This window comes from Anguilla anguilla, chromosome 18 (assembly GCF_013347855.1).
Source record: "Anguilla anguilla isolate fAngAng1 chromosome 18, fAngAng1.pri, whole genome shotgun sequence".
NCBI lineage: Eukaryota > Metazoa > Chordata > Actinopteri > Anguilliformes > Anguillidae > Anguilla > Anguilla anguilla.
The window spans coordinates 25964872-25981890 of NC_049218.1; the positions used below are offsets into that span (position 1 = coordinate 25964872).

The window sequence follows — 17019 nt, forward strand, 5'->3', positions numbered from 1 at the left end:
TCAAAAACCTGATGCAGAATTATCGTCTGCACTCAGCAGTGATGAGGGCGGTTTGAGAGTCATGTTACTATGCCTGGTCTGGAAATCCCCGAGCCATACGTGTATTATTTATCTGTATTTCCTGTTGTGCCACTTTCCAATGTAATTAGCTAAGCATTTCAAGTGATTGACGACGAATGCTTTGCGCGGCATTAGTAAATCACAATCTAGGCTACATACAAATTATCGATTGCACGATGGCTCTTTTAAAAATAGACTATCCGTAAAATGCAAATTCGTGTTACGATAACTACTGTTTTACTCAGATTTTACTATCTACTGCACAATTCTGTTAGGGTAGGCTGCTCAAAGAATGTGAATGTTCAAGTTGACAGGCATGTTTAAACGTACGCGGCATTGCACGGCCAAAGAAAACCGTTGTTTGTGTGAATAACAAAGCTGACGTGTCTACGCATACAAAAACTCCAAATCTCGTGAGAATGAAGAAATAATACTTAAATCTTCCCATATCTGTATTAACCAGAGACTGTAAAAAATATTAACAAGGGACGTTTATGTATGGTTGACTACAGGCAGTGTAATACGTGACGCTACGTTGGCATTCTGACTGGAATGTGGCATTGCTAAATGGGGCTCGAATTTACAGTCACGTATTAAGTGAGCATGCGTGGAGTAGACTGGAAAAGGAGAATGTTTGTGACGCCACCGACAGGCAGTGTCTGGTTGCTCAAAGTACATTAACACTTTGTTGTCGGGAGTCCACCGTTCGACGATTTACAACGACGTATTTCCCAACATTGCCAATATGTCCATGCCCACAACACATTTTGGGATTTTCTTGTGGTCGCCACTATCCATAATATCCATCGAAGCACAAACGCAAAAAAAAAAAAAGGTAAATAAATGTTTTACAAAAAATCTTTGCATGAATATTATTTGTTAAATAAAGTTCAGATGTTTTAAGTCCTCCATTATTACCATTCTCAAACCGTACACTAAACAGTCGTTAGAAATGTATCAGAAAGAATAATAACCGTGGAAATATACGTGCAGCTTCTTGTATAACTTGTATTCCTGGCACAAGTTCAATAAGATTTATGAAAAGGGGCAGAGACTGTGAGCATGCGCTATAGGGGGGCTGTCGAAGAATGAAGAAAATAGAACCACAAGTTTAGTGTTCGCTGGTGACGTCACTGCTCCACATTGAGCTAGCAGAGTAGTAGTGAGTGAGTGAGGGAGATAGATAGAGGCGCGCGGTTGTAAAGTACACACTGCCATGAAGTTCTGTCGGTAACTTAATTGTTGTTGCTACATTCAGGAGGGGAAATCTAAATAGCTATTATTACAGTATCTTTTTTTTAAAAGAATAACGATACATAAACTCTCCGGAGAAGATATTTGTACACTTTTGGCGAGAGCGATGTCGTCCGCAGCAGTTGCTGCTTCGAGAAGGCAGTCTTGTTATTTATGTGACTTGCCCCGCATGCCATGGGCTATGATCTGGGATTTTACCGAGCCCGTCTGCAGAGGATGTGTTAACTACGAAGGAGCCGACCGTATTGAGTTTGTGATTGAGACCGCTCGGCAGCTAAAGCGTGCTCATGGCTTCCAGGAGGGGAGATCTCCGGGGCCAGGAAAAGCTCAGCTCTCCGGGAAAGAGATTCAGTCCATGAACCACGCGGCTGGGGATCCCGGATCGCGGCCACCGCAGCCCCTGGATCGCTATCCACTCACCTCTGATCGGCCACCGAGACTGGGTCCAGAATTTCAGTCCGGACGCCAGGCTAACGGCATTCCTGTCCCAAATGGATTCCCTAAACCAGACGATCCCCCAGAGTTGAACCGGCAGAGCCCCAACCCTCGAAGGACTAGCACGGTCCCTCCAAATTTAGTGCCTTTGGTTAACGGGAACATTCCCTCCGTGCACGCGGTCAACGGCAGACCTGGACAAATGGTACTCCCGTCGGGTCTAACGGCGCCGAACCAGAGCGAGCTCAGTGGAAAGCGACCAGCCTCTGTCTCCAGCACGGAGCACGAGAGGGACGTAAAGGAGAAACACAGACCGGACAGTTTGACGCCGGAGATCAGCGAGGGCCACAAGAACAGGGCAGACGAGTGGATGAACAAGGGCAAAACAGTCAGGGATTTAATGGCTCTTTCACACTCTTTCGACAGCAGGTTCAAGAAGGACCATGCAGCAATGCAGCAGAGAGTAATGGTATATGAACCGAACGCCACACCTTCAAAACAAGGTAAATACCAAAGCGAATGGGGTCATTTCGTCTAAAAGTGTCACCCACCCTGTTGCCCAAGTCTTTTTGAACATAACGATATATTTCTGAATGAGAGCATGCATCAAAGTGCATGGGCGAGTTGTAATTCAACCAGCTATAGTCTGAGTAAACATTACGCGCCCATATACACTTCTGACTGCTGTACATGCTTTCTCCGTGAATTCCACATTGGTTTTAACTAGCCACCAATGTTTTTTTTCCACAGAGGAAAGATGAAACGTGCTTTACATGTCAAAAGCACATACGTGTTATGTTTCCGCTTTAACCCAGTCCTCACGTGTTGTTTAACTTCCCTTTTTTTGTCCCCAGACAGAGGAAAGCACCCCCGGAACATGAAGAGAAAAGCTTCGCCAGAGCCTGAAGGAGAGGGTGCCCCCGTGAAGCTCAACGGAGAGGTTCAGCAGTGGCTGCCTCCTCCCCCGGAGGTCCTGAAGATGTCAAGCGCGCAGCCCCCAAACTTTTCCTCTTCGCCTTCCACGATATCCCCTCATCCCCGCACCACCCCTCCAGAGGCTGCGCAGAACGGCCAGTCTCCCATGGCGGCGCTCATTTTGGCGGCGGATAACGCTGGGGGAAACAGCTCGCCCAAGGACGCCAACCAGGTGCACTCCACCACCCGCAGGAACAGCAGCAGCCCCCTCTCGCCATCCTCCATGAACCAAAGGAGGCTGACTCAGAGGGACGCCGCCGGCGCAGGGACGCCACACGTGCCGGGCATGGATCAAGTGCACGCGCAAAGCATTCCAGACTCCTCCGTGCCCAGCAGCATACCGCTGTGCTGCACCCTGTGTCACGAGCGTTTAGAGGACACGCATTTCGTCCAGTGTCCGTCGGTTCCGTCGCACAAGTTCTGTTTCCCTTGCTCCAGGGAAAGCATAAAGCAGCAAGGGGCCACCGGCGAGGTGTATTGTCCGAGTGGGGAGAAATGCCCCTTGGTGGGCTCAAACGTTCCGTGGGCTTTCATGCAAGGTGAGATAGCCACCATACTCGCGGGAGACGTGAAAGTAAAAAAGGAGAGGGACCCCTGATTTTATGAATTTTTGAGAAAACAAACAAAAATATATAAATAAATATAAATCACATGCATACCATCCAAACAAAACTAACGGACTTGTATATATTGGACACAAGGGAAGTGTATACTTTGTAAACATGGCTGTATAATTTTTTGATTTTTGAATACATTGTGTTTCTATATTTTTGAAGATAAAGGTATGTACTCATTATAATGGGCTACTTTTCCTCCTTTTTGTTGATGTTAAAACGATTTCTTGATGTATTTTAGGTCTGGTGACCGTTCCCGTTAAACGTAGAATGTGACTAATGCTACTCTATGAGCACTTAGCAAAACTGAAATGCTTCTAGCTGTACTTGTATGCACTTGTTTAAAAATGCCAAATACAATTTCTGACCTTGTAATAATAACTATCGTCTATGCTTGCTTATTTTGCATTCATTACAAACTGGGGCTTTATTGTTTGTGGAATACCGGCATGTGACGCAATCGCAATTCATACCACTGGGACAAAAACGATCGCACAAACACAGCCAGGAGAAGTGACGTTGGGGATTTAAAACACTGTTGCATTGCACAGCACAGATCAGGAAGTGCTTATGATATTGTACGCAGTTGCTTATGAGTTGTAAAAAAAATGCCATGTGCAATTTTGGTGCAACTGAACGTGCTTACCGGCCTCTCTGTAGCCGTCTCAGTGGAGCGTGGACCTGTATTGTTTGCAGAGGGTTTTCTGAAATCAGAACAAACCACTGCATAAGTATATAGGTATACCGACAACTCATCTTTTGAATGGCAGGCATTCGAGCTATCCCACTGAGGGTACTGGTGGATAACACCATTGTTTCTTTACGACGATGAATCACCTGATGAGTGTTTGCATAATCGGCTTGTTGACACACCCATATGTTACTGTGTCAGGTACAGCATGGTACAGTGAAGTGTCATTCCACTCTTGCATTGCTATGTTGATCTCCGGGTAAAAGTACCGAGTCAGCAACGGGGGGAGTCGTTTGAATTTAACTCAGACCACAGTCAATTTCAAACAATCTGCGTGACAATTGCGAAACACTTCACTATGTTACTTTCATGCGTCAGAATATGCCAGCAACATGAACTAATGTATAACACTTAATTATTTTTGATTTGTTAGGCGTGCCACGTTGCATTCATTGACGTTTTGCATATTGGAAGCGTACATCACAATGTAGGCGCTTTTCCTCAAAATGTTATCTGTGTATAAACAAATGTGACGTATACCCATATCTCAATATGTTCCTGTAAAACCACGTGCTTCTCCACATATATAATTACGCCAGAAGACGTGATTCAGCATTTTGTCGCTTGTCTAAGTATAGGCTTGCTTTTAAAAAAAGTCTGCAAGCGAGCATATGTGTCTGAAATGTAGACCTATTTACGACGTATACTGGCAATTTTCATTTTCGCAGGACAGCAACAAAACATTTTACATCAATTGGCCTACTCAGCTAAAACCTCTCAGACAACAGGAACACCTCACCCTCGCAAAAGCTCTTGTTACTTTGAACATGGTTTACCTCGTTACAAGTAACAATTCCCATGGCTATGTGTGGAACACTGGATCACTGAGAAATGAAACAACGAAATCACGTGCACGACGATGGAATTCCTGAGTCATGGACCCCCGTGCCCTTGTTCTTGAATAGTGGAAGCACACGCCTTCTACTGTTCAAGATTTATCAGTGCATGGAATTGTATGGCGGTAATATGCACACCATTTTAATATGTATTAACTTAATTTCTTTGACAGTGTGAGCTCCAAGTTAACTCCCTTCGAAATGACCGTCATATTGTTGCTAAATATGAATGCAGAACAAGGGAAATGCATTTAATACGTTTCCAAACAAATAGCCTGGCGTTTTTAGTCTGCACATTTTTCGACCACTCAAAGCTTCCAGAATTGATCATGTTAATAATATGACGCGTTTAAGAATATTTTACAAATATGATCGTACATTTTATCATTCATTCATTTTCTATATTTGGTGAGGACCTTTATCCTATCATTCATTTATTGAGAGATTTGCAACAACAGTAAACCGTCGATACCGCGTAGGTTATTTATTAAAAAAATAAGCACCACTTCTATAAAAAATAAAAAATATATACATTTTAAAAAAAAAAAATCGGCAGCCGGTCTTATGAGATGACTTCTGTGTGCAAATATTTATTTGGATCACAGAGGATCCGTTCCATGCCCGAGCCCGACTCATCCGCAGCTGTGGCTTTATATTCCAGCCGAGAAAGCTCTTTTCTGTCACGGAAACTCAGCACCTCCGGTAGAAAAAAAATTCAGCCGTCAGAGATTAATGGGTCAGCACACATTACGTGGCAGAGTCAAAAAGCATCACGAGCCTGCCTTCTTGCTTCACGTCTTTCCTGTTTCCTAAAGGGTTTTCAGATTATGTTGTGGTAAATCACAGAGATACGGCCGAGGAAAAAAGTCCAGTTCTAACACTATTGCGGTCAGGTTTCCACTTGTTCCACGACACACAGTATATATTATTGATTGTGTAGCCTTGTAAGCATGAACAAGTCGACCAAATTAAACCATTCGATAAATAAGTCACTTATCCAGAGCATTCAAGTACAGGCACGTTGCGCCTACGCTTGGGACTGCAAGCAGTGTCATGACAAGAATGCAGATCACCATGTGCATTTAGCATCGTGCCGCCATGTGAAACCTCTGAGAGCATTTTGTAAACAGATAGTGGTCACGCTGTGTTAACTCTTTCAGTACAGGGGCAGCGCGTTAAGTCTTGGTGACATTTGGCGGGTGCGTTCACGTTTCATTCAGCAGTGGAATGTTCTAGTTCCTCCTCACCTAGATACACACCCATTCCATTTAACTACATTTAGGTGATTGAAGAAAACAGGTCTGGATCGGTAAATGTCTTCACGTAACTCCTGATTTATATCTCCCGTGTTGACTTAAGCTATGCTTTCCCTAATGCCTCTGCCACGCGGGGAACTGAAAGAACAAAGTCCTCTGCCGGCTCACATCCCACCTGGCCTACTCACATGCTTGCACAATGTTGTGCTTCATGTACTTTGCACAGCACCTCTCGGATTGCCAGAAATGTGGGCTTTTTCATGCTCTTGCTTTCCAAATCACCTGAGAGTCTTGCGTAACTGTCGCCCACGCACAGGCTGTTAATGGAGTTACTGTATGAAGACTCATCGCTCCTTTCGGTGGCGGTTTGTAGTACAGCTGCAAATTTAGCTGAAATTTGAAGCTCAAAAATGTGTTTACAGCATGCGTGCAAAAATCTCTTCTTTTTTGCAAGGAGGTTTATAGTTATTGGTTTTTCAAGAACTGTATTTTTAATGTGGCAGTTGCTCTCATGGAGAGATATATTTTTTTTAATTAAGGTAAAGATATTGGCTCATAAGAAGTCCTTTCCTTTCACTTTCAAAGATTCAGCTGAGATAATGCAACTTCTCGTGCTCGATACGGCGTTCAACCGGATGAAACGAGCGGGGCGGCTCATGTGCTCACGGCGGCTTGCCACGTCAGCAGATTTCAACAATTTCGCCTGCGGGGCTCCCGTTCTCGTTTGCGTCTTTGTGTGCCTAGCTGGCCCGGGAACAGGAGAAAACCGCCCCTTTCCACATTCCAGAGCTAAGCGGCCCCAGTCAAAGGAAAACACCAAAAAAAGCAGTGAAGACAGAGGAGAGGGAGGCCTTCGCCTGCCTGCCGTACTCTCACTATAATTAGACGGAGAACAGGCGAGTCGCAGCTGCCATTCATCATCAGGGCAGCCGGCTCCAAGAAAGGAATTTGTGTTCTGTTGATTCAAAGCCTTTATCTGGGAAGAGGTTGTGTTGAACCAAATATAGTGACCGTAGATCTTTGGATATGTCATAACAGCCCTCAGTTGCCTGGTTACCTTTTAGGACTGGAAGCAGAGGGTATCTGGATATGGCAAATCAGTCTAAAAATAGAGGGCATCAATCATCACAAACTGGAACGTGTTCATTGGCTTTTATTCCATGGCTACTGAAGGGTAATTACAGAGCAGGAAACAGCACTGTGAGGCAGGAGGACAGCAAAAGGACTGACAAATGCATGTAGCTTACTAGCTGAACCAATATGTCTGCGGTACAGTACATGGCTTTCCGTGCTGTAACAAATCTTTGCTTACTCCTCTATGCCACATAATACATCATTTTTGAAAACCGTTTGAAATTATTAATAAATATTCAATCCATGTGCTGCAATTTATATTCACTCATTCAGACATTCTGGCATGCCACGGAATGGTATATTTGTGGTAATTATTTTGCTGTGATGTCTGCAGCGTTTGAAGCTGGACGGGAGCCAGAAAATTACCGTATGCAGTTATTTTCTTAACATGTGGCCGTGTAAATAGTGACAACGTAATAAAGTTAATGAGTGGTTCTTTTAAACTGAAACAGGGACACATTAAAAGGATACAAAAACATTGGTGTCAGTCCCGTCATCCCCAGGAATGACCAATAGCATTAGAGCTAGAACGAGATGGGTCTTAGCCACCTTTCTTTCAGTGAATGGTTATGGTGATGCCCAGTACACATGTTCCTATGCTTCTACCCTGCAGGCCTGTTGGCCTTACATTTCATTACTAATGCCAAGTCTCTCAGTCACCAGCGCCTTTGGAATGAAAGGGCAGGTCCACCATCTTTAAATGACCATAGATGGTTTCACTGGGAAACTTTCATTTACAAAGCCATTGCAGGGGAACTCCCAAGCTATTTTTAGCCTTTTTAACTGGAACATAAATTCTCACAGCGTGCGTACACAAATCCTGTCTCTTTTTAAACTGTACCTCGATCTTACATAGAATTCAGAACGATGGCTTTTAGTTATTATATCTCGTGGTCCTGGAACCAGTTCCAGTAGGATATGAAGCTGGACTACCTCATCCCTCTGGATGATTTTCAGAAGACATCGGAGACCTTAAAAACTGACTTTGTAATTGTTTTCCATGAAAATGTATGGTATATAATTTGTGGTTTTATTGATGTTGCTTCATGTATGTCAGTATGTATGTGTGCATTTGTGTGTTATGTTGTGAACTGACTGCTTGTTGCTTCTCTTGGCTATGGCTCCCTTAAAAAAGAGATGGATAACACAATGGGTCTCAACGAGTGAAATAAAGGAGAAATAAAATAAATAAATAAAAATATTTCAGTAGTGAACTACTGTGTGACATCTCTAGGATTTATTGAGAGAACTTGGGAACCAATCACAAATGTTTGTGGAAACCCATACAGAGCATTCATAACAGAAGGATATTAATTGCTATTTAAGGAACCTTAAAGACACTGCAGTCATTTCTTTGGTCCATACCATTTAAAGCACTTCTTGTATTTAAGTGTGCTCTTTGAATCTGTTTGCATTTTCCTGTACGTCTTAGGAAAACACTCTTTAATTAAAGTCCATCCACAAGATCACAGTTACCTTTTTTGTTCTGCAGCAGTGGGATGTCGTATGAAGCCAGGATTAACTTTCAAAGGTTTGTTTTTTCTCAGTTTCGCAACTTTGAAACTGGAATCCTCACTCAGGAAGGCAGATATCGGGCTCCGGCTTTCAAGCAGATCCTTCCTGTCTGCGAGTTTGCTGCAACAGAAGTGCACTAACCACTCAGCACTTTTTCACTGAGCTTGCGGAATTCGGTTTGTCCTGTGAGTTCGTGCTATTTCCTCGCGATCGATAAATGCCGAGTTTGTAATTAATGAAATGGTACGGCCCGCAGCGCTAAGAAATTACAGCTCCATCGACTTCATTTGTTATTGTGTACCGACCCTCTGTTCGGCTGGTAAATGTTTGATTTGTGTCACATGGCTCTTTCTGCTGTGAACTGATGAAGGCCTTCTGAGCCCTGGTCACCTTTTTCTTTGGCTTTATCGAAGATTGCAGTCGACATCCTGACCTTTAACTAAGGGATCGAACATTCCTTGGTTATAGTGTGCCTGAATTTCACACTCTGACACAAGAATGATCATAAAAATGAAAGAAATATCCAAATGGAATAACTTTGAGGGAGCTTTGCCTGAAAGCTTGTCCACATGTGACATTTAAATATAGAGATGTATTTATGTATTTACGAGCCTATTCTCAGTGCTCAAGTCCCGGCTTTGGGCAGTACTGGATGCTGTCTGGTTTGGGCTGAATAGTCTGTTTTCATCATGACGTTTTCTTATATTAGCTTGGGTTTTACATTCAACCCATTCTGATACAGGGCTATCTCAGCCGAATGTGTTCTGTGGGCCACTGTTGTAGTTGACCGAAATAGTCCCAGTTAACCATCCATCCATTAATGAAGCTGGACTCATGCATTCTCTTACTGTCTTAAGTGAAATATTCAAGAACAGTGGGTCACATAACTTGTCACATGCAATTAATTTTACACATGCCCACAGTGAGTTTTCAAATAATTAATGGCAAGTTGTAGAGAAAACATGAAAAGAATTTGATTACTGTTATGGCACAAATAATAATGACACAGCATAGTAGGTATGGTTTACAGAAGGAAGGGATTATGGGATTTATTTGTTGGGATATGTATATTATTTTGTGATTAGAGACCAAGGTAATTATAAGGCGTATGTGGCTAAATTTTCCTCTTTGACAACTGGTAGTATGTTTACACTTCATTTTGTAATGTTTGTCTCGTGATGTAAGAAAATTGAGATTCACCACAGCAAGGCTTTTTGTTTAAAGTAATCAGAATTCAAGTTAATCCATTAAAATGAAAATGTTATTTCGTCGTCCACACATTTTAACAATCATCTAGTTCTTAGGTCTAATCCCTTTTCCATGAACCTTTAGCAACTCTTAAACTCTCGATTTCATTTATTTTATTTTTTACTTTAACAATTTATTGGAATGTTTTCCTTTTATTTTTTTTCCAAGGAATGGGTCCACTGAGCCGCAAGAAATTATGTATGCGTGAAGGCTCATACAGTACCTCTGCACCAGGGACCAGGACTCACATGGACTCACCTGCCACTGCAGGGCCACAGACGTGGGGAAGCACGGGGCCATTTACCTGAGCTGGACTCTTCGGGTGGAAGGTTAACCGGGCGAGGGTCTGCTCTGTCCTCTCATCCTCTCACACGAATATCTTGAGTCATCTGACCATGCATTGCACACAGCGTTCTCTTTCTGCCTGAGGGAATAGACGCCCTAGTGAGTTCCTCACATACATACTTGGCCTGTTAAGGTGCAGTAGCTCTCTGGAACACAAGTGATTTTGTACTGTTTGCAGGTGTTTTGCTCTGATCTGTAATTTTTGGCACGTGGAAACGCTTTAAGCCACAGCTTTGGCGATAACTGGAATCCTCCTTTAAATTGCATAACTGGGGTAATAGCATCATTAGGACACTGAATATTCATCCGGTGGGCGGCCCACCGTCTGGGATGGGGAAGCAGAATGAATTAGTTCTCGGTTGTCATCTCTTAATGTCATTTTTCTGTGGGCGATCGGCGCTTTTAACAGTTACCTCACTACAACACGACTGCATTGCATTGGCAATTCAGAGAGGATATGATGGTGCCATGGGAACCATCCCAGCCTCAGTACATTTCACAGAAACCCTAGAGGGGGGAGGGGGGGAAGGTCTGATACCAGATTACTTTTGCCAGGTTGATTTCAGGGTCTATATGAATAACTGTGTGTTTGCATTGACTGAGTAAATAATCTATTCACTCCATTCAAGCCAGATGGAAACTCTCACTCCAGTGGTTGACAGACACTTGTTCCTTGGAATATTCTGCTCTCTTGGCTGAGTGTGTTTTAGTAGACACAGTGCCATTGTCAATGATTTTATTGGGACACCATCAAGCCTGTTTTTAATATTCCTGTAGAGAAAGATTTACACAGAAGAAAATTTCTTAAATTAATCTAGATAATGGGCGAGACATTTTCTACTGTGTAAGTAACTGCTTTAACCCCATTCAAGAGTGACAGATCACACACTTGTGAAATGAGCTAGATAATCACTCAGGCTGTTTAAAAAGGAATAATAAACTGTGCTGTCTCATATGTGCAAGCAATTATTGCTATTATGGTCAGCATGTCAATTTCATGAACATCTTATGTCAGAGTACTCAAAGCCTAAGGAATCAGGGAAATGATCTTAAAAACCTCTTCTGCTGTGACCTATCATGTCTATCACCAGTATATAGACAAATGTCTGTGTATACTTGTCCATTGCCATACGTTTTAGATTTCTAGTGAAAACTCTTTACTTTTGGGAATTTATACAACATCTACCAAAATAGGTGGATACCTAACTCACTATCAGCAAAGAAACCTGCAATTGCGTTTCTTGGTTTCTGAGAAGTCTTTCCACCCTATTAGTTGAACCCGCTGTCCTCTCTTGGGTCAGAAGCAGGAACAGGGCCCAGCGGCCCAAGGCCTAAAGCCCACACATCGCTCATTTGTATCCCCATTAATCCCTGAAAGAGATCGGTGGAAGGGCAAGCAGACAATTAGTCGTAATTTCTCCAAGATTGACAGCATGGGGCTAAACTGACCATTATGTGGTTGAGGGAGGCCTTATTGCCTCGCTGCTTAATTGCTGTCCACAGAACCTTCTGTGGATTTCGGAAGCTTACATCCTGACAGGGTAAAAGGTATTATCGCATTATTAAAAACACTGGAAGACAGTGCTTCAAGACTCAATACATCAAGATTATTGTCTTTTGAAGGAGAATGTATGCCTCAACAGCTCAGTATAAACAGTGAAGAAATGCAAATTGAATCGTAGCACTGAGATGGAGTTCAGGGGGATGTGCTGAAAAGAAGCCAGAGTTATGAAGTTTGCTGGAATGCATGGGGCGCCAGTCCTTCAGCTGGGTGATAAATTAAAGAGTCCTGAAGCTTCTGAAAGCCACGAGAAGAGACAAATAAATAGTGATACCTGCAAAAGTCCAGGTATCATTAGCACAAAAACTAAATGAATGAAAAAACACGATTCGATTTTATCTTCCATAAAAAATTTGGTGCTCAACATGGGGTTGAGATTGTCCAAGTCCCACCCTAATTTGGAATGTCTATTTGACCGTTTGTGGCCACGTTCAAGCACGGTTCCTCACTGCCGATTCAGAAGAACGAAGACATCCGTGGATCTCCTCTGGAACACGTGGTGTCACCAGCCTGCTTGTTTTCACACCGCAGCCAATAGCTGAGCTTGCACACTGTTCATTTGGAGGAAGACGTGCCATAGGTGGCTTTTGCATGCGGTCCAAGGGCACCCAATTGACCAGCAGGGGTCGATACAGAGCAATGAAATGTGGACCCCTAACTATTTTACCCTGGGTGATGCAATCACCAGTTATGTGTCAGTGCTGACTACTGGCCACAGTCAGCACTGGCACAGTCTGGATTCAATATGACACTGTGGGGTTCATCAGTGCATCACAGCGTGGCAAATTAACTGAATGAGCAACCCAGACATCAGCATGAATTACGCTTATGGGAGTAACTGAAGAGACCCAAACAACTGGTTCTAGATAGTATGACCCATTAGAGTTAATTTGATAAAAGTATTAGGGTAACAAGGAGCATCAAACAGAATTATTGATAGGCCCAAAACTGGACATATTTCTCCCCAAGAACCAGAGCACCCCCCCCCCTTCCCTTCTGTGAAAAATGGTGGTGAAGGTGTTATGGTTTGGGCATGTATGGCTGCCACAGGTACTGGCTCACTTGTCTTTATTGATGATATAACTGCTGATAGCAGCAGCAGAATGAATTCTCAGCTCAAGTTCAAGCAAATACCACCAGACCCATTGAACGGTGCTTCATTCTACAGCAAAGCAATGTGCATAAAAAGTGCTGTAATTTCTACATGGTGAAACTGAAGTGTATAAAAATGCTCTTAAATAAAAGCTGAGCATGTGCACTTTGACCACGTGATGAACTGTTTGATTGCAAGTTTAAAATTATGGAGTACAGAGTCAAATCAAGAAATAATATCTTTGTGCCAGACGTTAAGTGTTTCCTCTTTTATTAGCAACCGGTACACATAATCATTGTTATTATCCATGTGTTTCATTTCCATTTGAGCATGTCAGATGCTGAATTACCGCTGCCCCTGGAGGAAACCGAAGCAGGTCAGAGCTCTGAATCTTCCTGATGCGTCTATGTTTGGATCGCCCCTGCCTGGATGCCTTTCGCCTGCTATAAATGGCGGACGCAGCGTACGCAGGGACCCTCTCTGTTTCAGGCAGCCGAAAGGAGAACTGGACCTGCGCTCCTCTGAGCCCAAACGGCTCGTATGCAATTTAATTTTAGACGCACGGGGAGGTGGGGGGGCGGCGAGTGTGCTGGATGGTGGGGGCGACAAGGTCATGGAACTTCAGAATCAACACAACGAAACATGTTTTAAAATTTTCTATTTTTTATTTTATTTTGAAAAGGCATTGCACTAGACGGTTTATATGTTGTGTCATGGGCATGCAGGTCAGTGAGGCTGTTGCCTCCCACACTTGGTGTAATGATAGCTTTCCTTTTGTTATGTCCAGGACTGAGCAGTACCGCGGCCACATATAGAACATATTAGCTAAACAGAGCAGGACTCAGATTAGGACTGTGTGAATTTTCCCCTGCAGTTGTTGAGTGTCTAATGGAAGTCTAGCGCCTCCAGCTCCTCTCATCATCATGCACTGTTAAGTGTAGAAGAATTATTCCATGAAAAAAAAACACAGGAGAGCACTGCAAAAACCAAAAAGTAAGTAGATTTTAGCAAGCATTTGAGCCTTATATTTATATTTAAGTTCTGTAACTTTTTTTTGCTAAATAAGACCAAAAGATTGCCAGTGAGGCAAGACAGTATGACTCATTTCAAGATTTGCCAACGGGGTTGACGATTTCACTCGTCAAGCAAAAAGTTAACTTAAAACAAGTTAATATTTTCTACTTGAGGGAAAGAAATAAGCTTACAAGTGTCATTACAAGACTAAAAAACTTGTTAAGACAGCCTTTTTTCTTGCAGAGAGAGCCATGTTTATCCCATAGTTGTAGTTTTACTGTGCAGTGAGTGGGAATGCCTTACCCATATGTGGGCCAGTAGGACCGTTTCCATGCTTGGGGTGCTGACCTTCTCCCCTTTCATACAAAGCCATACTAGATGCCCCGTCCCAGGAATCACACCCTCTGTCCTTTTAGCCCAGAGGTCAGCCAGCCCCAGCACTGCACCACCCAAACAACATCAGCACCTGTTTTGTGAGCCATTCTGCACAGCTTTCCCAGTTTTCGACTACTTCCCGTTTCCTGCTGACTGAAAGACACAGTGTCCACTTTCTAGGGAGCCACTGAGCGTGTGTGTGCATGTGTGTGTGTGTGCATGTGTGTGCGTGTGTGTGCATGTGTGTGTGCGTGTGTGTGTGTGCGCGTGTGTGTGCGTGTGCATGTGCGTGTGTGTGCATGTGTGTGTGTGTGTGTGCGTGTGTGTGCATGTGTGTGTGTTCGTGTGTGTGTGTATGCATCTATGGTACCTGCATATTCCTAAACGACCTGATCTTATTTGTGTTGTAAATCGGTGAAAACATGAAAATATTTGAAAACAATAAAAAAAAACTATTTCTGCACTGCGCCTCTCCCTGAGTTGACGAAGTACTAAATGCTGAGATGTAAATGAAGAAAAAAAGCAAACGACATGTTTTTTTTTAAATCCAAACGCGTGATTAATACTTCGCCGGTGTCTATATTTAGAGAGCCATATCAGAAGGGGCCTTGATCCACGTGGAGAGGGAGCGAGTTCAGCGATCACATGATGGATGACATCACTGCAATCTACCCGGGGCAGCTGTTTAGCTAAGCCAAAAAAAAGAAGGGAAAAAGCACCATAATAGGAAAACAAATGAGATGTTATTACTCCTTCATCTCTCTCTCTCCCTCTATTTTCATCTGCTTATGCAAGTTGCACCTATCTCCTTTCCCCACCCTCTCTCTCTCTTTCTCTCTCCCTCTCTCCCCCGCTTTCCCCGGTACTGCTGTGAATCGAGCCTGTGAAATGGAAATGAGTTCTAGTTTTTTAAGGCATGAAAACGAGGCTGTCTGCAGGCCCAGAATGTTTTTCTTTCAGATCTTGGAGTGCTGCCAAAACTGCGAAAACTGGAGCAAGTGAAGAAAGAGAGGGGGGGAGTAGAGAGGAAAAGCAGGTTTTTTCCCTCTGAAAAAAAGACGTGTAGTGATAAAAATAAATAAGTACATAAAAGCTTCAGTATTTCCATACTCAAATGCAAAATCTGATGGCAGGGAAAATGTCTGGGCATAACAGGAAATTCAGGAGAAGCTCTGGCACATGCAGCAGCCCGTATATAATTACAGTTACAGTTCAGTCTAAGCCAGGACACTCGCTCTGTAAAAATACCTTCCCATTATTTTTGATACGGGGGTGTTCTTGTTTCATATGCACTCTACACACCTGACCTTTTGGTTACACGTGCTTGTCCTTTAAGGCTAAAGTACAGTCTTCCTAATAAAGGACATTTTTATTGGCAGTGTAGAAATTGCCAAAATGGCACCACAGAGATCAGAGCAAACTGATCACACTGGACAGAGTGTTATGTTTTTTTTCAAGGTAATTTGATACAACTGATGAGTACCCTTGACATTTCACCTTTCAATTAATTCAAATTATTTCTGATGTACTAAAAAAATGCTATAAGTCACATAGTTTTAATTATTTTCAGTTAGATCAGCGGTGGTGAACCTCCGACCCACGGGCCGTATACGTCAATATCACACGGAATCGCTGGATGTTTCATAGATTTGATATAGCCATTATATTGTTTTTATAAAAACAAAATTAAAAAAAAAATCGGTTATAACATAACAGCAAATTGCAAAACAAAATGAAACTTGGCCTTCGAAGATTAAGAAATAAGAAAGACAGAACAAAAGCAGTTTCTTCATCCAATTAAAATCTAGCAACGTCACTCGTGCGAGCCATCAACAAATATCTCAGGTGCACGGATTAATTGGGAAAATGGCGAAGCGAAGAAAAATTGATATTGAAGGTCGCGTTTTTAAAGAGAAATTGGACGGAGGATTACCTTTTTGTGCAAGTGAAAGGCAAGCCCGTTTGCTTAATTTATGGAGCAATCTTGAGAGGCTGCACTTGCAGACATGCAAGTTATGCTAATCTTGAAGGAACTGGACTCTGAGAAAATCAAGGTGTTGAGGAATAATCTCGCTGCACAACAAGCGTCTTTCCTGTGGCTTAAAAAGGAGCGGGGCCGTGTCATAGATGCAAGTTACGTGGTGAGTAAACTGATCGCTAAAGACCGAGGCCGTATTCCGAAGGCGAATTTGTAAAGGTGTGCATGGTTGCTTCTGCGCAAATACTTGCTCCAGAAAGACTGAAATTGTTTCAGAACCTTGGCTTGTCTCGCCGGACTGTGTCTGATCGTATCAGTGACGTGGCACGAGATTCTGAGATGTCTGTGCAAGATTCTGTCGCCAATTTCGCGTTTTATTCACTTGCTACGAATGAGACAGCAGACACAACGTACACTAGCCAGCTAGCAATTTTTCTGCGTGGGATTACAACGGATTTTGATTTACTTTGATTGTTGGCTATGCACGACACTACCAGAGGTTAGGACATTTTTCAGAAACTGATAACGGTAATGCAGTCTTATGGTTTACCAATGGCAAAACTGAGTGGTGTGAC

At 43.0% G+C, this 17019-nt stretch overlaps 1 protein-coding gene and 1 non-coding gene across 2 annotated transcripts; one reads left to right on the top strand and one right to left on the bottom strand.

Annotated features, from left to right (window-relative positions):
* Positions 1-1141: 1141 nt before the first annotated feature.
* Positions 1142-3719, top strand: LOC118217881 (interferon regulatory factor 2-binding protein 2-A-like). The gene is made up of 2 exons (XM_035400043.1): positions 1142-2252; positions 2604-3719. The coding sequence occupies exons 1-2, from the start codon at positions 1421-1423 to the stop codon at positions 3320-3322; spliced, it is 1551 nt and encodes a 516-aa protein (XP_035255934.1). The 5' UTR covers positions 1142-1420; the 3' UTR covers positions 3323-3719.
* A 10632-nt stretch (positions 3720-14351) lies between these two features.
* Positions 14352-14461, bottom strand: LOC118218621. Its single transcript, XR_004763501.1, has one exon. It is a non-coding gene; the product is annotated as a U6atac minor spliceosomal RNA (small nuclear RNA).
* Between the last annotated feature and the right edge of the window lie 2558 nt (positions 14462-17019).

Excerpts from the sequence above, each read along its gene's own strand:
- LOC118217881 (XM_035400043.1), top strand. The coding sequence starts at position 1,421 with ATGTCGTCCGCAGCAGTTGCTGCTTCGAGAAGGCAGTCTTGTTATTTA. Across the intron at positions 2,253-2,603 it reads CGCCACACCTTCAAAACAAG|ACAGAGGAAAGCACCCCCGG; the intron begins GTAAATACCAAA and ends TTTTGTCCCCAG.